This window comes from Calonectris borealis, chromosome 4 (genome assembly GCF_964195595.1).
Source record: "Calonectris borealis chromosome 4, bCalBor7.hap1.2, whole genome shotgun sequence".
Classification (NCBI taxonomy): Eukaryota; Metazoa; Chordata; class Aves; order Procellariiformes; family Procellariidae; genus Calonectris; species Calonectris borealis.
This window is the reverse complement of record NC_134315.1, coordinates 37,529,359-37,553,029: the sequence shown is the minus strand read 5'-3', so window position 1 is coordinate 37,553,029 and position 23,671 is coordinate 37,529,359. Positions and strand designations below refer to the sequence as shown.

Here is a 23,671-nt window from a genome sequence, read left to right as displayed (position 1 = left end):
GTGACCCCATCGCCAGCGGGCAGCCCTGTCCCGGCTCCTCTCCCGCCGCCTGGGCCCAGCCCCGCCGCGCCGTGAGGCACCGGCCCCCCCGGGCCCACCTCCGCCCCGCGGCTGACCGCCGACCGGGGGCGGGGCGCGCGCGGTTCCTTCCCGGGCCGTCGGCGGCACGAACGCTCCCTCGCTCCTCCCCTCGCGCGCCGCAAAGCAGCCTGGGGCGGCGGCCGCGGCGGGGAGCCGCGCGCGCCGGTTCTGAGGTCATCCCTCGCGGCCGGAAGGAGCGGATCGGGGCGGTTGTTTCCGTTGTGCGGGGCGGAGGAGGGCCCCGCGCGCGGAGCCGGGGCGGGCGCGGCGGGGGGGCGGCGGGGAGCGAGGGCGGCCATGGCGGCGGGGAAGGCGGCGGCCGAGCCCCTAGGGCGGACGGCGGAAGAGGTGGCTTGGGCGGAGGCGCTGCGCGGGGCCTGCGAGCCCGAGCACCACTGGCGGCACCGCCGGGAGTTCCTGCTGCGCAACGTGGGGGAGCCGCCGGCGGCGGGCAGCGCCCAGCTCCAGCGCCTGGTGTCCCTCTCCATGGTGTGGGCCAACCACGTCTTCCTGGGCTGCCGGTGAGTGCGGGCTGGGGCGGCGGGCCCCGCGGCGGGGGGTGGGGCGCGGCGCGGCCGCCTGACGGCGCCCCTCCCCTCTTCTCCCCTTGTCGCCCCTCCAGGTACCCGCCGCAGGTCATGGAGAAGGCGCTGGAAATGGCCGAAGGCATCCAGGTGACCGGCGCGCCTGTCCGCACCACGAGAGATGAACTGGTTGCCAAGGTGAAGAAAAGAGGCATATCAAGTAGCAATGGTTAGCAGATCATAGCTGTGACAATACATAGGAGTCTAGAAAATGCTTGTTTTTGAATGTTCTCGGTTTACCTCGGGCTTAGAAAGTTGTCGAAATAATTTACTTTGTGTTGTTAATCATTTCCCCTCTCTCTGCTATTTTTTCCTCATATAAGACCTGTAAAATAGATGTAATGCATAAGTGTTCCATTGGTAATGTAGAGCTCTTGTTTTGAATTTCTACAACTGGTGCACTTTAAGCTGATTATTTTTTTAATGCCATGTGGGCTATTGTACTCCAGCTTAAATGTATTCTTCTTACTTTGCCTTTAGCGCTAGTCAGACGTTGTTACTTTGTGAGAAACTTAGTTTCTTAAAGAAATTCTTACAGTGGTATTTTAAAGATGTTTTTATGATATTAGTAGACAAAATACACTTTTTTTTTTTCAGGTCAGATCGTACTTAGGTCATTTTTGGTTTGGACTTCAAGAATACAAATACATACTTGCCTACAGGTCCCAAACCAAACTCTGAAATCTTGCACCTGAGTGTTTTTAGTTTTTTGGCAAAAAATACTAAAATATTCTGAAATAGTAGATTAATACTTGAAATGGCAGTTCAAGGTGTATTTCTAATATATACCTTTTAAATTCACAGAGATTATTGCTAGAAGTTTTTAGAAAATAGATAAATTGTCTCTAGATGGATGTTTCATAGTGCAGAAATTAAAGAGGATAACATACTTTACTTATTTTTCAGAAAGGGTAGAGGAGCCCTCCAAGAAGCGAGCTGTTGAGAAAAGCAAAGATTCTAAGGATACTGGAAAGGATGTGAAAACAACCAAGGCAGAAGCCCCAAAGGAAACAGAGAGCACATTGCCAAAAAAGCAGGAAAAAGATACTAGAAAAGGTCCAGAAAGCTCCCAGTCAACTTGCAGTTCAAATCAAGAAATGGTCACAACATCAGACTTAGAAGCAGAAGGAAAACCGGCTAATGCTGAAAATACTACTGAGCAAAACCCATCTTCACCTGAAAAAGAGTCAGGAGAGAAGCCTTGCTCAAATCCACCTAAGGAAAGCAAGTCTGAAAATGTGCCATCACCTGAAAAGAAAACTAAAGTAAGTGCAGTGCCACCGGCTGCCAAGGGTGCCCCGCAGGCAGCAGCCGTGGCAGCGGCGGTGCCACCGGCTGCCAAGGGTGCCCCGCAGGCAGCAGCCGTGGCAGCGGCGGTGCCACCGGCTGCCAAGGGTGCCCCGCAGGCAGCAGCCGTGGCAGCGGCGGTGCCACCGGCTGCCAAGGGTGCCCCGCAGGCAGCAGCCGTGGCAGCGGCGGTGCCACCGGCTGCCAAGGGTGCCCCGCAGGCAGCAGCCGTGGCAGCGGCGGTGCCCCCGGCTGCCAAGGGTGCCGCGCAGGCAGCAGCCGTGGCAGCGGCGGTGCCCCCGGCTGCCAAGGGTGCCGCGCAGGTGGTGGCGGTGCCACCGACCACCAAGAGCACCCCGCAGGCAGAGACGGTGGCAGCAGCGGTGCCACCGACCACCAAGAGCACCCTGCAGGCAGAGACGGTGGCAGCAGCGGTGCCATCAGCTGCCAAGAGCACCCCACAGGCAGCAGTGGTGCCATCAGCTGCCAAGAGCACCCCACAAACAAGTGCTACATTGCTGTCTTCCAAGAACCAAGCGAGTGCCCCAGTATCGGTGTCCAAGAGCGGTGCTCAGGCGGGCACCTCCCTGCTGCTGGCCCCCAAGAGCGGTGCTCAGGCGGGCACCTCCCTGCTGCTGGCCCCCAAAACCGCTGCTCAGGCGGGCACCTCCCTGCTGCTGGCCTCCAAGGGCACTGCTAAGGCGGGCTCCTCGCTCCTGGCCTCCAAGAGCAGTGCCGAGGTGGCTGCCTCGTTGCTGGCAGCTCGGAGTGGCGCTCAGCAGGGATCCTCACTGCTGACTTCCAAGAGCAGCGCTCAGGTGGCTGCTTCGCTGCTGGCCACTCGGAGCGGCGCTCAGCAAGGTCCCTCGTCACTGGCCTCCCGGGGTGGAGCTCAGGCAGGTGCTTCCCTGCTGGCCGCCAAAGGCGGCACGCAGGCAGGTTCACCACAGCTTGCCTCCAAGAGTGGCTCGCAGGCAGCTGAAAGCCCTGCTAAGGCTTTGTGCAAACCATTAACCAGCGAAGATGCAAAGGAAAGACAACCTTTTTTCAACAGACTGTACAAAGCTGTAGCCTGGAAACTGGTTGCTGTTGGAGGCTTCAGTCCTAACGTAAATCACGCAGAACTTCTAAACTCATCTATTCAGTCTGTAAAAGCTACGTTAGATGTTGCTTTTGTTCCCCTGAAGGAACTTGCAGACTTGCCTCAAAATAAGAGCTCTCTAGAAAACATAGTTTGTGAACTGAGGTGCAAGTCTGTCTACTTGGGTACTGGCTGTGGTAAAAGTATGGAAAATGCCAAAGCGGTTGCTTCAAGAGAAGCTTTGAAATTATTCCTCAAGAAGAAAGTTATTGTGAAGATATGTAAAAGAAAATACAAAGGTAGTGAAATTGAAGATTTGGTACTTCTGGATGAAGAGTCAAAACCTTCGAATTTACCTCCAGCTTTAAGAAATCCTCGTGAGATCGTGTAGGGGAGAATCGCTGTTTGTACCGTGTATAGTATTTCAAGACAAGGACTAAAGGTTAATTTTGTACTTTAAAAATGTAGGCTTCCAGATATTTTGTATTTCTTTCTCAGTTTTGCAAGACAATGATAGTCCTTTCACTTGGTAGCAATTGTATAAAACTTGTTAGAGACGACAAGTGCGCATTTAAAGGTATGCCTTAATATATAGCACACTAGTGTGCTGTTTTATTTGCAAAATAGTCTACCTAATTCTTCTATTTTTAATTAAACGATTAAGGTACAATTTGCTGTTTAAAACCTGACAATTTTGTAATTCTTACGATTTGATGGCAGTGTGCTCAATTGTCTACCATGTCTTTTGTAGCCACGTAGAAGTATGTATATAGGGACCATAATACTTGAATGATTGAAAGTTGTTTAAAAATTTCAATCAAAAGTTGATTCATCTGTTTCAGGCGTGTTGCTCATAATGTTCACTGTTGCTCATACTAGGAGAGAAAATAGTTGGTTGACTATTTTCATGGGATGTCGTAGCACTCGCAATATAAATGACACCCTGATCCCATTTAACATTATACTAGCAGGTTAGATCCCATTTAACAGTATACTGGCAAATTATCGATTAGCAGTCAAGTCACAGCTACTTCAGCCACCAAAACTCTGTAAGCAGATTTAATTTATATCGTGAAATACATTTACAGTTTTTTCAAATAAACATGGATTTCCATACTAAGCATATTTTGACTGCTACTAAAACAATAAAACCTCTGGGATATGCTTTTATAGTACTTTGGTTTTGGCTATTAAATATTCCAGCCATTTCAATAACTGCAACACCTTAAGAAAAGCTTTACTTTTGAGTGGCTTCAAGGTGTAATCCCACAAGGATGGGTTGTTTTCTTTGGATGCGTAGCTGAAATACTGTAAAACTAAGAGAGCGGACCTATAGAATATCTATTTGTACTTTTGTAACACTTACCAAGAGAAGCAAAATGAAGATGCTGCTGTCTCCTAGAGACAGTGAGTTATTGTAAAGTGTTCGCACTAATTGAGCCCTTCCTTTGCTATGTTTTTACACTATGTACAGAATGGTTTGAAGCAAGGAAAGTGGGAAATTACCTTTTATTTTCAATGTTACTGAAATACCTGCACAAACTGCATGTTTTGATATGTTGGGTAATGACATGTAATTGTAAAAACATAATGTCTTCAGTGCTATTTTGAATTAATCTTGTCCGATTACAGTAGTTAGCATCATTTAATGGAGACCTTACACTTGGCTGACGGATCCATTGATCGAGTACTACAGGAGTGAATAGGAATTCCTGGGATCGCGGTAGTACATATGTCCACTTAAAGACTTCAAGTTCTTTTGTGATTTTGGGACTAAACCACAATGGCGTTGTTACACTGTACCCTACGTGATTTTGAACAGCAGTGGCTGTCCAGTCCGTAGCACCTGAAGCCTGCAAGGCATTCGCGCTTCCCGATGGCCGGTTGAGAACTTCCTCCATCTGATCCCTGTGCTTCTGTGCCCTCGGTCGCCCTTCGCTCCAGTTAGGTTTCTCAGGAGTTCCCCCTCGGTGTTTCTGGAGCACCACCCGACGTTCGGAACGCAATGCGTTAAATTGCATCTTACACAGCGTAGGAATTGGTGCGTGCTTCTGGCGCAGAGCGAGTTTCGTGCTGTATTTAAGAGTTGTGGTATTCATGCCAGGAAGCGCGAGATCTGTTTTCAAATCCTCACCCTGTTCAGGTGGAAACACAGAATGACTGTTTTTGCGGGGCGGGAATTGTGTCCTGTGCCCTCTGAAGTACAGCTTTTCTAGCTGTTAGTTTGGGCTCCTCCAGATCTCTGGTTGAGAATTGCAGCATGTGTTGCAATGTGAAAACCTGTGTCTCCCATCTGTAAAGCGAAGCTCACAGTATTTACTGACCTCAAGGGGGTGTTAGGGTAACTGTGTTAAAAGGCTGAGGTGCTAGATGCCTTTTTTTAAAGTCCTGACTTACGCTTACGTTTTTTAGAATTTTTGAATGTTACTCCTCTTTGATGTTTGGTTGTGATTCATTAAAGGATGAGTCTGTAGCTACTCTTAATAGAAACTGAAAGTTGAAGTGTGTTATTTTTATTTCACGTTCTGCATGGAAAGCAGCTCAACAAGCAGATTCCAACAAACGAGTAAATAAGCATTAAGTATTTGAATGAGAATTTATGAACATTTTATTAATCCTAAAGGAAAAAAGAAAGAATTTCAAAGAACTGGCTGTGGCAAGAAGTGTTTGTGCAGTCCTGTCAGTTCTAAAACCTCTGGATCTGCCTTCCAGGTACTGTCCTGGTCTCTAGCAGTCGGGATGCTGGTCTTCAGTTGTCAACCTTGCTGACGAGGACTGGCTAGAACAAGTGCGCTAACACTGTAGCTGTGCAAAGTGGTCTCGGGGACAAATGAAACCCACCAGCCGAAAGAAAAACTGGCCCTGGATTTTCTGCGGGAGTACAGGAAATTCCAGTCATTAAAAATGACTCCCGTTTCCTCTGAGAGCTGCTAGAACAGCTTAAGTACGTACGGTGGGTTCCTGACGGACAGCTGCCACGCTGGAGGCTGTTAGCCGGTACAGGGTACACACCGCTTCGGGGGGCTGTCGGTAAAAGCCCGGTTTTTCTCGCTTGCAGGGGAATGAAGTGACGCGGGGCGCTGGCCACAAGGGGGCGCTAGAGCGTGCCGCCGGCCGGGCTCCCGCCCTGCGCCCCGGCCGCCCCGCCCGGCGCAGGCGCTGCCGACGGCGTCGCGGGGGGCGTGGCTCCGCGTAGCAGCCGCTCGAGCTGCCCTTCTCGGGGGCGGAGCCACAGCGCTAAATTTGCTTAATGTATTCCCGGGGCGGTGCCGCGGCGGCGGCCCCTCAGTGGGGCAGGTATCGCGGCCACCCGGAGCGTGGAGCTCCTCCGGGGGCAGCCCGGCGGCCTCGCTGTCCGTGCACCGTCTGCGGAGACCAGCAGAGAAAGAAACGGGGCGGCCAACACTCCTCGCTCTGGCCTAGAGGTCCTCCCGACTGCCGCGTCATATAAAGCCGCGGCGGAGTTGCGGGGATGGCGGGGTGCTCTGAAGACCTGCTCGCTAGGCCACGCACGGAGGACCCTAGTTCCTCATGGGCCTCGCGCCCGCCTAGGGGAAAGTCCCCGGACCGCCGGCAGAGAGTGCCGGGCGCTGCCGGCGCCCTCGCCTGCCCTCACCTCACGCATTCTCCGCCGAGACGCCCCCGGGCCGAGCGGGTGAGCGCGGGGCGGGCTCTCGTCACGGCCACAGACACGCAGGTAGTGCGCAGGCGCACCAACAGAACGGGGCTCACTCTCAGGCCATCCCCTTTTGCCGGCCCCGGCTCCGGCTGCGCGGCGGTGCCTGGGCCGCGGTGGGCCGGGCTGGACTCCCCCAGCGGCGGAGCACCGGGGGAAAACTTCCTGCTGCGTGGTAACTTCCCCGGCGCAGCAGAGCTGTTTGCAGGAAGCGCAAAGCACGCCTGGGGACCCACTGCTTCCCCGGCAGTGGCTCTGGCCGGCAGGACACATGGCCCCGCGCCCCCCTTCTCATACCCAACGGGGCTTCAGGGCGCCTCCTGACGCAGAGGGAGGCACTCGCCTGACGGAGCTCCTGCTCCTGCCCCTGCCTGCCACGGCCCTCCTTCCTTCCCTGCTCCAGGAAGAAGCAAGAGGCCCGATGGAAGTACCTTGTCGCGTTCGTTTGCACCACGCAGAAGTTAACGTCAAACGCAGGGAGTCTGATGCGTACCCGAGTGACAGCACAAAAGCTGCTCCAGCGCAGAGTACAAACATCGCGCTGCTCCAGCGCAGCAGTTGCGCACATGGCGCTGTGCAGGGCGTACCCCCGGTTTCCCCTGCTCACTTGGACCTCCTCAGAGAAGCCGGCACTTCTGACCAGCGAGTGCCCACTCCAGGCACGTTCTCATGCCTACGCTCCCCGATACGACGCAAGATGCCGTTGCCTGCAGCAATCATGCACGTAAGTACTAGCCATTCATAAAGTGAATTAATGTCATAGGCAGTGCTGTTCTTGCCTCTAGTATGTCAAGCAAGTAACACATCACCGTGCTTGACTGCATGGAATTAAGCCTTCTGCTGCGCTAGTCATGTCTGGGTATGAAACATGACAGCACTGGCAGAGATCCCCAAAACAACATCAAGTTCAGGCCCAAAAAATGTGATTTAATGCTGCCCTTACCCAAACAGCACCCAAGCAGCCCAGAGCCAACGCTTCCTTGTGGTTCGTGCTCTCTTGGTGTTTATGAAGCTCCTGTGGTGAGCCCAGGTCTGCTGAACTAGCAGCGTCTTTCTTTTTGGTCGAGCTACAGGCACACGGCCTGTAGGCACAGTACAGTTTGCACACCCCGCTGGTTTCCAACATCTGCCATTCTTCCAGCAATATCCTCAGGGTGACATCTTTTCAGCTGTGTCGGACTTCTGTGCTATGCAGAGGAGACCAGTGTGCAGAGCGGGGAGCAGCTCTGTGCAGAACTAGCTATGATAGCTCTGACTGCTTCACACAAGAGCTTTGAAAGGGTGTGGAAAGGGCTGACAAACCACCTGGCCTGAGCTGCCATTTTGGTTGCTCTCTTAGCCATTTGAGCTCGAGTGTCTTTCTCTCTTTTCTCCCATAATTCTTCACGTGATCAGCTATATGTATGTGAGAAAGCAGAGATTTCAAATTAAAATGCTATCAAAGAACCCATCCCAAAAGAAACAACTAAACTAGGGCACAGCTCTGTGAAGTTCTCTGTTTTTTTGGTTGAGAAACTGTAATGAAATCCCAGTGTCCTAGTTTCATCTGCTAAAAAGGATATATCTAAGGCTCTATGAACCTAACGTTTCATGAGCTGTCATCCCTCTGTAGCGCAGGTAGCACCTGCAGTGCAGGCTGAAGACCGCAGACAAGCTTGTGTAGACAAGCTGAAGCTCGCGCAGTGACTGATGTGGGTTTGGTTTTCTTTTTTGGCCCTAAAGATTGCACTGTAGCACCTTAACAATTTGGGCTGTTTTTCTCTGTGTGTGAACAAAACTCTCTCACTTGTAGTTTATGCTAAATGTTTGTCTTCAAATTTGTTATCAGGAGAGAATACGTCAAATATCAAACTCATCTTGGCTATAGATGACAGTAAGCTAACATGACATGGTCTAGTGGTCCAGAGACTGAGAGGAAAAAAGCACACATTGAAGGAGTTTTAATGCTGTCTCTTTCACTAGGCAGATCTATCCCCCAGCTTTATAAGTTGCAAACTGCAGAGAAAATAACCGCAATATCTGCTTTGTAGAATATTTTTAAAGCTCTTCTTTCAGCTAAAATGTGCGTTTTTGCAATGCTTTGCATAGTGTATAACACGCCACACTCTTTGTCCATTTAACAACAACTAACTTGTATTTGTGTGCCTTCTAGATGGTTCTGTTAGTTGCCGCTGCCACAGCAAAGGTATTGCTATTAGCTAGGTGACGTGTTTTTAAGAAAATATTGTCATTTATGCTTGTTATGCTGCACCACCCCCCATTTTAAATCTGCTGTCAGGAAGTATCAATTTTTAGGCTGTGATTAATTCCACTTCTCTTCCTTGCATGCATTTAAACCTGTGCAATTTCACTGAACCGCTGTGATTACAGGAAGACAGTTACTGCATGTGGCTGAGCCAGGATACTTGCCAATGTAGAGCTGGCCTAAGCGGAGTGTTATCAGCACTTGCCCGTGACTATTCAGACATCGGGCCGGCCTTTTGTAAATGACAGCAGAGGTTTCCATCCGCATTGAAGACACACCCACATACGAGCGTTCAGAAAAACGGGTTTTGTGTTGATACTCGGTAATAGTTTCAAATACGTTGTAGGCTAATTTGAAAACGGCATGTGATAATTTCTGAGCCCAATGGCCTGTTGCTAAGGCAATGTAAGACTGGGTTCCAGTGGTTACCAGTTAGGTATTTTCTTCCTCCAGTAACATTCCTGCAACTAAAAATGCATTGTTCAGCTCCAACATCTGAGCCTACAGCCCTTTAAAGTTTGAATTGTCACTGATGGTCAAGTAACTTTACTTGTTAGTCCCAAGTGGACTGTGTTTTAAATGCCACTGTCAGAGATGAATCACATCGGGCAAAAGATAGTCACTAGTAAGAAAGCCCATCTAACCAATGTTTGCCCGATTTTCTAAATCCTCTGGTGTTTTGCATTTTAACTGCAGTCTAAAAGACAAACTATATTCAGTCAGATGCTGCCCATATTTTGATAATAGCCTTCGACCCCAAATCCTTCCTTTGTTTGGAGCAAATGTCACATTTCTGCTTATTATTTTGGAGAAGAGGATGGTTGAGAAGCTAGGGATCTATTCATCTTGTTTAACCAGTAATTTTTCTCACAATTACAACTCAATAATAAAGGAAATGTAAACTCTGTCAGTTCTTGGAAAAAAGTGTACTTCGGTCATATGTTAGTCATTATAGAATAATACTCATTCTTGGTAACTTGAAGTAAGTGGTGGCACTGAAAAATTTGCATAGCAGCAGCACCCCTAAGAAACACATAATGCAGGTGACTTTGTGTTATAGAGTTATTTTGAAGATATGAAATTAGTCTCTGGTGCTATTTGCAGTGACTTTTCAGTTGCACTAATCATTTGTACTAGGTTTGGATACGCAGATTCCAAAGAGGAAAAAAAAAAATCCACACTAGGAGGGAAATGAAATAAGGCTTCCTCCTGTTTGGTGTGGAGTTTTAATGACATATGCCAAAACTCTCTTCAAGTTTTCAGGGGAACTCTGAAATTCATAAGTGGTAACTATAGGCATGTAATAACCCCATTTCCACATATGGAGTGGAATTCATTTCACTGACATCTGTGACAACAGACCTGGGCTCCCCTTACAGTCAACGGAGACATTTTTAGGGCAAGACCTGTTTATACCAAGATTCTCTCTCATTCTGGCTGGATGACTCCCACCTTTATTTCCTGAGGTGGAAAGGAAAATTAACATCCACATATGGTAGAGTATTATGAATGTCTTAAACCATCAACTACTGAAACTTCCTGCAGGTGCACTGCCTGCCCTCATTTCACAATCTTGATTACAAAGGTGTGATTGTGTATGTTTGTTCCTCACAAGAGGAAGAAGTAAAAATGTGTTTTTCACATGACCCGTGCCGAGTAGCAGAATCACAGACACAAAGGACACATGTTAGCATGTAGCTCAGGTAAGAGGACATAAAAAAATCCTTTGTTTATTGTGGGCAAAAGGGGCTCAGTTCTTTTCCATTAAAGTCACCTGGATTCTTCCATTTACTTGAGTGGAAGAGGATCAAGCTTCAGGGCTCAAGTAAGACAATAAAGACGGTTGCCACATATTTGCATAAGATTAACTCGTTACCATTCCTCACCTGGCTTCCCTAAACATCATCTGCACACTTCCTGAGTTCTTTGGCATGGTGATTGGCTCTGGAGCCAGAAAGCAAATCCACAAATTGTTTATGCTTTAAAACATAGGTGGGGAAGAAGAATCACTGTCTGAAAACCGTTTCCTGGAGGGGAAAACAGGGACGTGTTACTTCAGCCACAAGTGGACAGATCCGTGTTGTAAATGACAGGGAATGATCCCTGTGGCTCTACCCATCGCAGCAGCCAAATGCTGCCCCTCAGCTGGTTAGCAGTGTCCCCCTCCTCTACGGAGCTGCAGTTCCTATACCAGCCAGCATGCTTCACAGCACCTGTGAGAAGTTGGTGGTGTCCAGCTCCTGCTGACTTCCAGAGGGCACTCTGAACAGAGCGGATACTCTCAAAAAGGAACAGTGTGGTTCTGCTCAAAACAAAGCGACAAAATGTCAGTATGCTCTGATGGAAGTAATGATGTCATATAAAAGTGAATTCCTTAACATCTCCTACCTTGGGCCTATCAATTTCTCAAAACACTTTTGGGTACAGACGTGGGATTAGAGTATGGAAGCTGAATGGGAAGAACTGTAAAAATAGATAAATAGTTATTACAAAACAAAGCACAAAGTAAACTTAGTTTGCACACTTTACTCCATTTTTCACTCTGCTTGTGATAAACAGAACCCATCAGTTTGAAGAAAAAAGATGAGCTGGATATTGCAGCTGCCTTCTTCCCCATGGTAATACAAGTCAACTGATCACTAATTTGGGCTCAGGAAGAAATTTTCTTTTAGAGCATATTGGCAGAAAATTTGGAACTCCTCCAGTTTTTGAACAGATGTTTGCATTTGGATGAGGAAGAACATACATCTCCTCATCAGTGTGGGATGTTTGTTACTTGGTGCTAAGGAGCTCTTTGTTACATCTCAGGATAAGGCTAGCTGGGAAAAAAACACATGCCAGTTTATCACCTTATTGAAATGATCTGATGTTAGCCCATGTCTTATTTTTAGGTGTCCTACGCTTGTGTAAATGAAAGAGAAAAATAATAATGATTCTTTCCACATGATTTGTGTTCCACCAGATAAATCAAGCCTAATATTTAAGGAAAATCAAAAGCAATGATGTCTGCCATTACAGAGAAGTATCTTTTTTGGATGACCTGATGTTAGAGAAGTTTTCAAGAATAGCTTACCTGGACAAACACGCTACTACCTCTGTAGCTCTGGCAAGGATAGTCTCTTCCTGGAATATCGCCTATACGAAGGTCAACTACGGCCTTCTATATGACCTTTCTGTGGCCTATAGCTTTCTTCAGCTGACTTTTTAAAAAGCCCACCTGCTTTGTACTCATTCTTTCTTTCTTTGCATTTATTTTCTTGGTATCTTAGAGAATTCTTCATCCTCTTCATCCCATGGAAACCAGAGAAGCATACCTGCCGAGAAATATATATCGTCAAAAATCCATTCTGTTCCATTTGCTTAAAAGAAGCACCCTATTATCATCCTTTGCGCATTTCCACTAAATGTTAAGTAGGTCTTTAAAAATTACAGCCCCTCATGGACTTGTCCTCGTCAATAATGCTGCTTTTCATTATTTTTTCCACAGGCTGAAATTCTTCCTGGGCTATCAATGGAAAGCTGAAAAAATCTAACCAACTTTTGTATTATTATATGAAACAGGGCAGGAATCAGCTATGATTTGAGGCTGTAAAATCAGAATTACGAAAGATGAGAGGCAAAACTGCAAATGGGAAAAATAAGGTTTGGATTAAGTATCTGGAAATATTTTATCATAGTAAAATCTATGTGTGTATTATTTACTATTGGAAGACAACCATTGAGGCGGGTTTTATGCAATACACCCTAATAACACATCCCTGGTACCACTGTGAAGGGCAACCTCAAGTTGACAATTCTCCACTTAGTGGAGAGGGTTGGTGGAAATGTATGGTCATTCTGCCTGTCCATCTCTACAAATAGCAGGGTTTTGCTCCACCATGCCTCTTCTTATATCCAGATTATTCTCACAGTCATCCAAAGAAGAGACATAGGCTATCAACCTGCAACCTTGAGTCCAATACATCAAAATTCTCCAGTGCTTGCTCCTAGCCATTTTGAGGCATGATCAACCCAGAGAATTCAGCCTACTCTTCTTGCTTTCCTCCTCCCTGAGCTTCAAACATGCAGCAAGCAAAGGCTTCTTTTTCCTAGGGAAATCTGGTCTAATGTTACTGCTGCATTCTTGACTACTCAAAATTTAAATCTTTATTTTAGTGTTCAAAAGCAGCAGACAACATTTAAATTCAGGAAACGTTAGCTGATCTCTGCTGTACCTTAGATACTGCTTCCCCCATAGTGACAAACAGCAAGTTTTAGCACAGAAACCACCTGTAAAAAATGTTATGAATTATTCTAAAAAGACTTTCTTGGCTATTTCTTTACCAACGGTGCATACATAATTTCTTGTAAGAAAAAAAGTGATGCCAAAATGTTATTTTTAAATTAACATTTAATTGTAATTAACATTTGATTTTAACTAACATGTTAATTTTTAATGAACATTTTTGCTTTGTTTTTCTGCTCTGTGGGGGAAATCTCTCTTTCTCAGCTTTATTTCTTCATGTGATGGCAGAACGATACAGCCATTCAAACTTACTATAAGCAGAAACACAACCCCTCAAAACAGGCAACATCTTTCAAAAGAATACTATATCACTTCTATTAATCCAGGTCCTTTTGCACTGGCATACATGCTTTTTACCTGTACAGTTAAGTGTTATCTGTTAATATTATATGAAATAATACAATTGATGAGGCTTCAGTTATTCAGAAGTGACAGCAATGAACACCATACAATAAAGTTTGAGCGGTTTACTACCGATGGAAGTAAAGGTAACTAGGTTATTTTCACTTTCTAAATCTACTTGCGCAAAAATGAGACAAGTAGCATAAAATGATCTGAGGCTTAGCTTTGTTAATCTGCGCTGTCACAATACACAAAAAAGAAGCAGCTAGTTTTACTGGCGTTACGGACTTCAAGATGAAGGTGTCCTCTTGAGAACATGAAGACACTGAGTTGCAGACTTCCTGGTTTTTTGGCCAGGGTGACATCAGTGTAAGAAAGAATGTTTTGAAAGTACTGCCTACAACTTTGTTTTCATTCATTTTTATGAACTTGCCAACGCATTGCTGATTCGGGCAAAGCCATCCATCTACAGCTACAATTACTGAACATCTTAGATGTAAATGTATGAAAAATCACTGTCATGTAGGATACCAGCCTAGCAGCTGCATGAGTTGAAAGTTAAGAATGTGTTTAAATACTTTTGTGAACTGGTGTCTTAAGAAAATAGTACTTGCAGACTGCCATCATGTGAGATGCTGATCTGTGGGCTGGTCAGATAAAGTCAGCGAGGTTCAACACAGTAATTTGTCATAGGACCAGCCGTGGAGCCATCTGGCACAGATCATGTATTCACAGAATCGTAGAAAAATATTTTGCATTATCTCCTGAAAACGTGGGAAGATTCAGGATTATGACTGAAAATACAGTGCAGAGTTTCACGGCCTGTACAAGGAACAAGTGTAATCTGTGCGAGCCATAACACGCCCTCGAGATAAACTCCTCAACGTCTCCAAGGACAGAGAATGTTTTGGGAAGAGCGAATAAACACGGGGGGACTGGCCGAAGAAAGGCGCTCATCAGCCCACGAGAGCCTCTCACACCCCACGAGAGCAAGAGAGGGCCCTCGCGGATCTCTCCCCTGAGACACTCGCGGTCCTCAGGGCCAGCTCACAGCGCCGCTCCCCGCCCTGCTAACAACCCTGCAGCGGCAGAAGCTAACTGAAAACTGGAGGTAAAAGGGGGGTACTCACTCCTGGCGGTCATTTCTGCTCTCTTCGCCTTCACCTCACACGGCTGCAACAGGACCGCGCCCGCAGCAGGGCACACACGCCGGCCCCCGCTGCCCCTCAGGGAAGGCGGCGAGCGGCATGGCGAGGGGGCACCGCCGGCCGCTCGCGGAGGCTGGGCGCAGAGATGGCGGGCGCGGGCACGGCGGCGGTGCGCGAGGGACGAACGCGCCCGACCGTTGGGGAAGCGGCCGTTGGGGGAGCTCCCGGCCCGCCCCGCGCGCGTGGCGCCTCAGCGCCCCCGGCAACGGCCGCCCGCCCCCGCCCACACACGGGCGCCGCCGGGGCACAGTCGGGCTGCGGGGCGCGAGTAGCCCCCCCGCGGCGGCCGCCTCCACCAGGCGGCGACCCCGCGCCGCCCCCCGGCGGGGTCAGCGCACCGCCCGGGCGCGGAAACAGCGGACGCGTGCGCCTTTAAGAGAGGCTCCGCCTCCACGCTGGCTTCCGCCCCTTGCCGCGCGCCGGGCCAGTAGGAGCGGGCGAGAGGGGAAGGCGGGAGAATGCGAACCCCTCGCAGCGCCGCCAGACGCGCCTTATAAGGGCAGGGCCTCGCGCATGCGCACAGCCCACCGGCCAGGGGCGGGGGCTCCGAGTGGGTTTTGCTTCGGCGGCGGCTCCGCGGCGGGAAGGGGCGCGGGACCCCACGGAGGGGCGGCCCGGCCCGGCCCGGCCCAGCCCGGCGGCGCGCTCACTCCTCACCGCCCCCCGCGGCGCCTCGGCCCGGCCCGCGCAGCTCGGCCACCGGCGGGCAGAGGGGCGGCGGCAGGAGGGAGCGGAGCGGGGCCGCCGCGGGGACCCCGCGCCCAGTGCGGGCGGCGGCGGATGTGCTGCTGGCGCGGGGGCATGATGCTGGCGGGGCCGCAGCTGGTGGCGGGGCCGGCGGCGCCGGGCGGGGAGCGGGCCCGGCTGCTCTCGCTCTACGTGCAGGACTACCTGGAGTGCGTGGAGTCGCTGCCGCTGGACATCCAGCGCAACGCCTCGCTGCTGCGGGAGATGGACACGCAGTGCCAAGGTGGGCGCCGCCGCGGGACGCGGCCTCCACCACAGGGCACCGGGCGGGGGGGGAAGGGGGGACTGCCCGCCCGCCGCACATGCGCCCGGCGCGGAGGGGCCGGAGCGGGGGCCGGGGCGGGCCCGGCGGAGGGGGGTGGCCGCTGGCGGGGGGCCCCCTCCCGGGGCCTGCGCGGGGCTGAGCCCGCGGCGGTGCCGGGGCGCCGCGCTCAGTGTCTGCCGGGGCGGGCGGCGGCCGGTCCCTCCCGGGGGAGGGCGCCCCGCGGCGGCGGTGGCCCCGCCTCGGGAGCGGTGGGAGCCGGCGGTGCCTCGCTGCCCGGAGCTAGGCCCCGGCTCCGCGCGTGGGCCCGCTCCGCCGTGCGGAGCCGCTGCCACCTCGCTTCTCCCCGCCGGGCAGCCCCGCTGATTGAACCGGCGGCGGGGGCACGGGAGTCGGTTTTACAGCTGGCTCTGCCCCGCCGCCGCGCGGGGCGGGGTGCCGCGTCCCGGCGGAGCCGAGCCCCCCGGCCACGGTAAATCGCTGCTCTCCGAACCGTCCCGCCGGGCGCTGACCCGGGGCGCCGAGGGTTAACGCACGGGAGGGTAAAATAAAGTGTTCGCAGTGTTCCCTCTGGTCATGGAGAGGGTCCATGGAGCGGGAAGTTACCCTGAACTTCAGTCAAAGACGTGGTTTCTTCCGAAATGCAGGTTAAATATCAATGAAATCCATTACGCCTGCAGTCTTGGGCTACGCAGCTGCGGTATCTTTTACTTCTAATTACTGCCCTACCGCCTAATCATAAGGATGGGACCTACTCCTGAAGAGCATTACTGCTTGAACTGTGCAGCAGAGGACGAGTGGCATGGACCCACGGCAGGAGTGGGGGGGAATTTGGTCCCGTGGAGTAGGAACTAGAGCCGAATCTCCCTTCCTAAGGGGAGGCTTGCTTCACTGTGGGAAGAGGGGACCTTAAGGCCTTTCAGACGTTAAATGCAAACGGATTCTTTCAATTATCTTTCTAATTACTCAGGAAGATACATAAGAACAGGCTTTTGTAAGCTTTCTGTGTTTTTAAAGTCTAAAGGGCGTAGACTTGTCTGCAGCATTTTGAATTCTTGGTCAAGGCTCGACTGCCTAGCTCTTTGCCTGATCTGTGGTGACAACACTAGATCTGGCTTGAATAGATTCAATCTTTTATTTAGGCTGTATCTCCTATACGTATTCTTCCAGCCACTAATACAATACTGGGTCAAAGCAGAGGTTTGTTGCTAGTTTTACCAGTGTCTTGAACTGTTTTAAAAAACAACAACAAAAAACCTGTCCAAACTCATAAAAAATTGATAAAAATATTTTTGGCCCAACTCTGAAGATGTAAAAGCAGTGCTATATAATTTCAGCTAATTTAAAAGGTAGTGATAGTTCCTAGGGACAAAGCCACTCCTGTGCTTGGAAAACTGAAATCCTTTTAGCTTTTATTAGCTCCACCAAATTTAATCAGATTATCTGTAATGAACACTTGGCCCTGGTTTATGTTCTGTTTGTGTTTTTTGCCTTTTTTTTTTTTTTTTAAAAAAAACCAGGGGTTTCAGAGCTATTTAGTTGGGTGTATGGATGCCTTCTCTAATCTTAGGGACCAACAAGGAGTTTGGTTAACTTGCATCTCTGTCAACCTAAAAGTTCTTCCCTCTTTTTAATGGATGGTGATCCATTTAAAGTGTGCAGCGAATCTTCACAGGCTGCATCCAGGGAATAATCAGCGTAGGGTGAATGTTGTTCTCTGTCACCATGTGAAGAAGCTAACAGTTATTGCTTGTGGGTTCTTCTGGCCAGGTCATTCCCTATATGGGAAATCTGTGTAACTACACTTACACTTCCCCCCCACCCCCCATAAAAAAAGGCTGGGTGGGAGATAATGTGGCTGCAGAATATGGTGCTCTGGTTATGCCTTTCTAGTTCAACAGCCTACAAAGTACCTTACTCCACACTTTTCAGGAGCAGAGAGTAAGATTCCTCCCTGTCAGGACAACAGGCAAGTGATGCAGCTGGAGATGCAGGGAAACAAAGCTTGTGTTTTTAATGGTAGCTGGAATGCTAGTATTGAGAAGAAAAGAGGTTAAGTGAGTTATTGGACAGGCAAGGTAGTGGTTTTTATCTTACCCTAGTGAAAGTCTGGAACAGAACAAAATGCTGTTGGCTCCTGTTGTCATAGAGGTTTCAGAACTTATAGTAAAAAGTGGCTGTTCACGCTGAAGCTACTGTTTCAAGATGTCAGCAGGAAAAAAATCACTGTGAACAATGTTGAGATAATATCTATGGCTTCCATTTAGCACAAGCTTGAATCATTTCACAACTGTACAATGCAGACAAATTCTTTAAAAATGAAAGCCAGTTTGTGAAACGCAAGTCTTTAAGAAGAGATAGATGGTACTGCATGTCTTCTAGCTTTAGAAGTAAATAGCTTAGTATCATTCATAAATTCCCTTGCCTGTTCAGATAAAATCCTTAAGTTGTTTCTGAAGGGACCAGTACTGTATGTAACACTGTGCATCAGGTTTCACTGTCAGTTCTACTAATCTATGTCCTTCCATGTTAGCAATTTCTCTGTCTTTTATGGATAGATCTAGTGTAACTTTTGGTCTGGAAAATACTATTTTAAAATCCAGCAATATAGAATAATAGAGTACAGACTAAAACTGGCTTATAAGGCATTTGTTAATGTCTTATTTGGATTCATTAAACTTGCTTCTAAGAACTAAATTTTATGAAAGATTCACAGCAACTCATCCAGTTATTTTGCATGACTTGCAAGAAGAAAAGCTTTGAAGTCAAACTGTGAGCCACTCATTACTAGTTGCTTAAAAATATCCTGTGATGCACTAAACAGTAGGTCACCTATTCTGAAAAGTTCAGCCTCGATTTAAAATGCAACTTGCTGTAATTTGTCTTGGTAATAGGAAAAGCATTTTGAGTGGTTTAAGTTGATTTAAATCCTGATTGTAAATTTGCTATTGTGCAACTTCAGTTATCATACTCCTTTTATAACTATGTCTACTTGAAAGTGTAATACCAAACCTTTAGGTGGATAAGAAGGGGAAGGCAGAGGACCTGGATATCCTAATTCTGGAGCATTGTATATCATGATATATAATGATTATATGAATTCTAAGTTTCTTCCTGTGATACAATAAGCTATTGCTTTGGTTTGTAGGCCAGGGTTTGGGAACTACTGTGGTAAGGACTCTCAACAGAAATTCCTGCTTTTTCAGATGGAGGCAGGATCTGGACTACCCACGCTCTAGCAGCTGTGGTCCCCTTTCTTGGGTTATCCTTTCTTTTTCCGATGGCTAAAATAAGCTTGCTTTTTCTTAGAACTTGAGAATTTTTTCTTGCAACGGATTGTGATCTTAAATGCTGATTTGATGACCACATGCAACTTGAATAAAATATCCGATCTAGCCCACTAGGGCATACTATAATTAAAATTTGGACTATTTCTCATCAGTCAGAAATCCATTTCTCTATTTTCTTGAGCATGTTCCATCTTACGTATTTATTCCTATTATCTTTATTTTATAGAAGCGTTAAAAGAAATAGATGATGTCTATGAAAAATACAAGTCAGAAAATGATCCTCTTCAGAAGAAACGCTTGCAGCAGCATCTTCAGCGTGCGTTAATCAACAGCCAAGAACTTGGAGATGAAAAAATTCAAATAGTTACTCAGATGCTAGAACTGGTAGAGAATAGAGCCCGGCAAATGGAAACACACTCTCAGTGTTTTCAAGATCTGTCTGAGAACGAAAAGCCTCTAGAAAAGGCAAAGATGGAGTCCTGTCAGCCAGAGAGATCTTCACGTAGACCTCGTCGCCAGCGAACCAGTGAAAGCCGTGATCTGTGCCATATAGCAAATGGTATTGATGACTGCGATGATCAGCCGCCCAAAGAAAAAAGATCTAAATCTTCCAAGAAGAAAAAACGCTCCAAAGCCAAACAAGAGAGAGAGGTTTCACCTGTAGAATTTGCGATTGATCCCAATGAACCAACTTACTGCTTATGCAACCAAGTGTCTTATGGCGAAATGATAGGATGTGATAACGAACAGTGTCCTATCGAGTGGTTCCACTTTTCGTGTGTTGGACTCACCTACAAACCAAAGGGGAAATGGTATTGCCCCAAGTGCAGAGGAGACAATGAGAAAACAATGGACAAATGTACTGACAAATCAAAAAAGGATAGAAGATCGAGGTAGTGAAAGCAATTCATGTTTTAAAGAGTTGCTCCTTTTATATTAAAATGTTTAATTTCCAGAGAACGCTGTTTTAGGAAATGCATAAGACTATGCAATAATTTTTAATCTATAATATTAATGGAGTATTAAAAGCTGTTATACCTTCTGTGATCTTTAACTTTCTGCACTGAATAACCAAATAATTGAAACAGGGTGGCTTCAGACCTTCACAGAAGACATTACAAGCATATGGCGCTTGGTTTCAATTTAACACCATTAGTATTTTAAAGAACCTTGTAAATCTTGAAATAATGGTGGTGGGAAAGATACTGAAGAACTTTGCATGTTATGGAAAGGGCGTTGAAAGGCCTCACTTAACTGCTAGAATCTTAACAACCGAATTTGTTCTTTATCCCAGGTCTTAAGTTTTCAGGTTTTTTGTGTTAACATCACACATTTGGAATTAGGGTTTTTGAATTCAGCTGTAACTGTAAAAGTCTTCCGAGCTAAAAACAGACCTCTTCAGTGACTTTCATATGACCAGTATGTTATTTCAAGGAAGAAAATACCACTAACTTAAGCTTTTTTTTGTCAATATTAAACTCTTGTCTTTGTGACTTTACACTTGGGAGTGAATTTTTGGATACGATAGAATTATGGTGTATATGCAGTTTTGAATATTCTTAGTAGGTTTTGTTTGGGTTCTGTCGAGCATCCTGATGTGGTGTTTATTGTTTAAGATGCTTGCTCTAATGCCCTTGATTGTTTAGGTTTTGCCACTGCCTATATCAGCCTTGAAGTGGTAGAAGGATCCCTTGAGAGGAGGGGATATTGACATCTCAGGGAACAGAAATTGCAAATGTGATGAAATCTTCATCATAATCCATCTCTAGAGAGCTGAAATGTGACTGGTATTCTCTGGGATGTAAACTTTGCTTTTCCTTTAAGTGTGGTATTTGTGTACGTGTGTGGCCGCACCTGGCTTTAGGCACAGCACCACACATCTTGGACTTGGGCAACTATCTAAAAAGCCTGAAGGCAAAAGCTTTCAATAAAAGTTTTGATAGATAATAAAAAACAAAACATAAGCATGACTGGCACAGAGCCACTAGACAAATCCCAGCAGGTTTCTGACAGGCTAAGTAACAGCATTGTCCTGAAGTATGCTGGTAGCGTCTCAACACTATTTGGGTGGTTGTTAAAAGTGAACTTCCTCACCTCCACTTGTTTAGAGGAGGTGGAAAAAAGATGAAAACAGCTGTTGCTGCTCCTCTGCAATGGGAGATGCTAATAGAGGAGAAGTGAGTGGTGTACCTGGTGTATCAAAGCTTGCACCTAGGGTTCCTGCTCAAGTGTTCTTCCTTGAGACTGCCTGTGCCCTGGTGGGCTTGGCAAGGCGGACAGCAGCTCTGCAGGGCTGGGCGTGGGGGTGATCTCTAGATGGGCTGCAAGTGCTCAGAAGTCCCCGTAGGTCACTTCTCTTTGCTGCTAAGGTCTCCCTTGACAGCACAGAGGGAGAAGCGACACCATCTCTGGCCAAGGCTGATTGAAAAGTAGTTGTGCTGAGTTGAGAGCAGCCCAGAAGGCAGATGAGCAAAAGCAAGCCACGATGGATGAATGCCATCAAAACTCCCTCCTGCATCTCCACTAGAGGGCTGTGGTGGCTGGGGCTGGAGGGCTGGATGCACCGCGCTTGGCATAAAGAAAGCCTCAGTGCTGTCAGGCCAGATGGTATGAATCAATGTGCAGGACTCTAAATATTATAAGCTACGTAAAATACCAAGCCTGTTTCCACAGTTATGATCTGATTCCTTAACAGGATTTAGCATTTGCAAGTAATACTAGTTAACATATGGCAGGGGAGCGTAAAGCCAGTGTTTTGAATTTTTGCTCTAAAATCGTAGGTTTAGTAAGTGGACTAGTTCCACTGGGGAGACCTGTACCACAGTAAGCAAATAGCTCTTGCAGGAAACTACTGTAAGGACTCTGACCATCAGCAGGGTAGGAGAGAAGGTAAACCTTACCCCGAGGCCCTATCTTGCTTTCCAGGCCTAGTGGCTAATCTGAGGTTGCAAAGATAGGCTTCTTGAGGGGGCTGGATCATGGCTACTGATGGAGAATGATCAGGCCAGCTGTTGGAGACAAGTGGTGTAAGTCCTCCCCTGTGCATTTTACTCTTTGTTCTATTTGTTACGGCTTAAAGATTCTTAAATTTCCTTCTTGGGAAGACTGGTTGGAAGCCTTGGGCTGGGGGTTGTATCAACATCTAATGTCTACCTAAAGTGGCGATGCTCCCTAGTATTAAAAACCAAACATCACTTAAGTAAACACTGAAGTTGCAGAACAAAGTGAAATTGTAACTATTAACATTACTAATTTATCTTGAAAAATATTGCTTGAATTTCTACTGGCTAAATCAAGAATACTTTTTTCCAAGGCAGAGGAGAAAGCTGGGAGCCTTATATAATTGTTCATCTGGAATAATTGCTGAAGTAGGAAGTGTATGTTGTGGTGTTACAGAAAGAAAATTTTAGATTCTGAAAGTGGTCCAGATAAATATCTCTAATGCAGGGATGCTTTCTTTTATGCTAATGGCCCTTCTAGCAGGGAATACGAGTTTTCAAGGTTTCCAGTGAAGATATTGCTGGGGAAACGGCACTTGCTTGCCTAATACATGAAATTGCTCAAATGCAGAAATAATTCCGTTCATAAGCAGATTAGCAGTGTGCCTCAAATACACATGGGTGCATCTAAAATTACTTCTTTTAAATGGCTAATTTGTTGTTAAAACGTACAGGAGGAAAGATCTGATGTTATCTGGCATTTCGCATTTCACCACCTTTTTTAACCAAACCCAGATTTTGTGGTTTTGCATCTGTTTTCATAGAAGGTCAATGGTAATTGCTGAAAATGCACATAAGATGCTAGTATGAAATCAGAAAGGTAAGTAGAGAACACTTACGTTGCTTCTTAATGTTGAGTTCCTTTTCTTAAAGGGAGGAACCTCACTAGTGAAGTGAAAATGAAAACTAAACACTGTTAAACCAGTTCATCTTCAAGATATGTATTGACTGTCATGAAGTAAGTCTAGCTTCTTGCAAAAAAGGTAAATCGGGGCAACAAACACTTCGGAAGTTGATAGAAGTGTATGTAACTACACAGGAAACTGCTTCCTCCTTGTGAAAATGAATGCTACATCCTAATTCAGTGTAGGTTACATTTTGTTTTCTTGAAGCTTAGGGAAATACGGTGCACTTCTAAGTTCTTGCTTTTTGCCTTTCAGTTTTGAAGTAATGCAAGTTCATCACCAGCAAAAGGTCCCCATGAACTATTTAAAAGGAATGGTATCAGAGCAAGAGTGTTTCTTGATCACTGTCCCATGGACCAGTTTGATTAATCTTGACAAAAGAATCACTTCATCCATCCAAACTTTAAAGCAAAACAAAAAATACACCTAATAGAAAGCTTACTGTTTTGAAAGCAAAATGAGCAATTTAGTATTTGCTGTCTATATTATAAGGCCATCTTGCTATCTCCAGCAGTTACTGCATTTTTTTTGGACTCTGGAATTCTGGCAGGTCTGGAATAGTACACAAGATTAATACAGGTTTCTTCCAGTTGCTGTGTAAGTTGCCTGAATCCAAATACAGCTAATTACCAACCATGATAGGTACAAATTCTTTAAGTATAATCTTCTGCATGCTGTT

The 23,671-nt window shown here is 47.1% G+C and overlaps 3 protein-coding genes and 1 long non-coding RNA gene across 12 annotated transcripts; 3 read left to right on the top strand and 1 right to left on the bottom strand.

The window, feature by feature from the left end:
- The first annotated feature begins 237 nt into the window (after positions 1 to 237).
- On the top strand, positions 238 to 5,529 carry CDKN2AIP (CDKN2A interacting protein). 2 transcript variants are annotated; one of them, XM_075149281.1, is made up of 4 exons: positions 238 to 602; positions 704 to 834; positions 1,572 to 2,318; positions 2,382 to 5,529. In XM_075149281.1, exons 1-4 carry the CDS (start codon positions 379 to 381, stop codon positions 3,422 to 3,424), a joined length of 2,145 nt encoding a protein of 714 aa, XP_075005382.1. In that variant the 5' UTR covers positions 238 to 378; the 3' UTR covers positions 3,425 to 5,529. The 2 variants fall into 2 exon arrangements, with proteins under 2 accessions (XP_075005382.1, XP_075005381.1); XM_075149280.1 differs by having other exon boundaries at positions 1,572 to 5,529.
- A 958-nt stretch (positions 5,530 to 6,487) lies between these two features.
- LOC142081914 (uncharacterized) lies at positions 6,488 to 12,642 on the top strand. Of its 5 annotated transcripts, none has more exons than XR_012673508.1 (3): positions 6,488 to 6,884; positions 7,113 to 7,433; positions 12,442 to 12,642. XR_012673508.1 is itself a non-coding variant. In XM_075149283.1 (3 exons), exons 1-3 carry the CDS (start codon positions 6,506 to 6,508, stop codon positions 12,475 to 12,477), a joined length of 732 nt encoding a protein of 243 aa, XP_075005384.1. In that variant the 5' UTR covers positions 6,488 to 6,505; the 3' UTR covers positions 12,478 to 12,635. The 5 variants fall into 5 exon arrangements, 4 of the variants coding, with proteins under 4 accessions (XP_075005384.1, XP_075005387.1, XP_075005386.1 ...); XM_075149283.1 differs by having other exon boundaries at positions 7,117 to 7,433; positions 12,442 to 12,635; XM_075149286.1 differs by lacking the exon at positions 12,442 to 12,642 and adding an exon at positions 11,917 to 11,946 and having other exon boundaries at positions 7,117 to 7,433.
- Positions 10,654 to 15,035, bottom strand: LOC142081915 (uncharacterized). Of its 4 annotated transcripts, none has more exons than XR_012673511.1 (3): positions 14,712 to 15,030; positions 11,343 to 12,268; positions 10,654 to 11,256 (listed from the first exon to the last, which is right to left on the bottom strand). It is a non-coding gene; the product is annotated as an uncharacterized LOC142081915 (long non-coding RNA). The 4 variants fall into 4 exon arrangements; XR_012673512.1 differs by having other exon boundaries at positions 10,654 to 11,417; positions 12,028 to 12,268; positions 14,712 to 15,026; XR_012673509.1 differs by having other exon boundaries at positions 10,654 to 12,268; positions 14,712 to 15,035.
- A 225-nt stretch (positions 15,036 to 15,260) lies between these two features.
- ING2 (inhibitor of growth family member 2) lies at positions 15,261 to 20,704 on the top strand. The gene is made up of 2 exons (XM_075149279.1): positions 15,261 to 15,759; positions 19,315 to 20,704. Exons 1-2 carry the CDS (start codon positions 15,303 to 15,305, stop codon positions 19,983 to 19,985), a joined length of 1,128 nt encoding a protein of 375 aa, XP_075005380.1. The 5' UTR covers positions 15,261 to 15,302; the 3' UTR covers positions 19,986 to 20,704.
- Positions 20,705 to 23,671: the final 2,967 nt, after the last annotated feature.

Coding starts and splice junctions, on each gene's coding strand:
- CDKN2AIP (XM_075149280.1), top strand. CDS start 379: ATGGCGGCGGGGAAGGCGGCGGCCGAGCCCCTAGGGCGGACGGCGGAA. Junction 603..703: donor CACGTCTTCCTGGGCTGCCG/GTGAGTGCGGGC, acceptor TCGCCCCTCCAG/GTACCCGCCGCAGGTCATGG. Junction 835..1,571: donor AGGCATATCAAGTAGCAATG/GTTAGCAGATCA, acceptor CTTATTTTTCAG/AAAGGGTAGAGGAGCCCTCC.
- LOC142081914 (XM_075149282.1), top strand. CDS start 6,506: ATGGCGGGGTGCTCTGAAGACCTGCTCGCTAGGCCACGCACGGAGGAC. Junction 6,885..7,116: donor GGAAAACTTCCTGCTGCGTG/GTAACTTCCCCG, acceptor TGCTCCAGGAAG/AAGCAAGAGGCCCGATGGAA. Junction 7,434..9,079: donor TGCCTGCAGCAATCATGCAC/GTAAGTACTAGC, acceptor CTGTGATTACAG/GAAGACAGTTACTGCATGTG.
- ING2 (XM_075149279.1), top strand. CDS start 15,303: ATGCGCACAGCCCACCGGCCAGGGGCGGGGGCTCCGAGTGGGTTTTGC. Junction 15,760..19,314: donor GATGGACACGCAGTGCCAAG/GTGGGCGCCGCC, acceptor TTTATTTTATAG/AAGCGTTAAAAGAAATAGAT.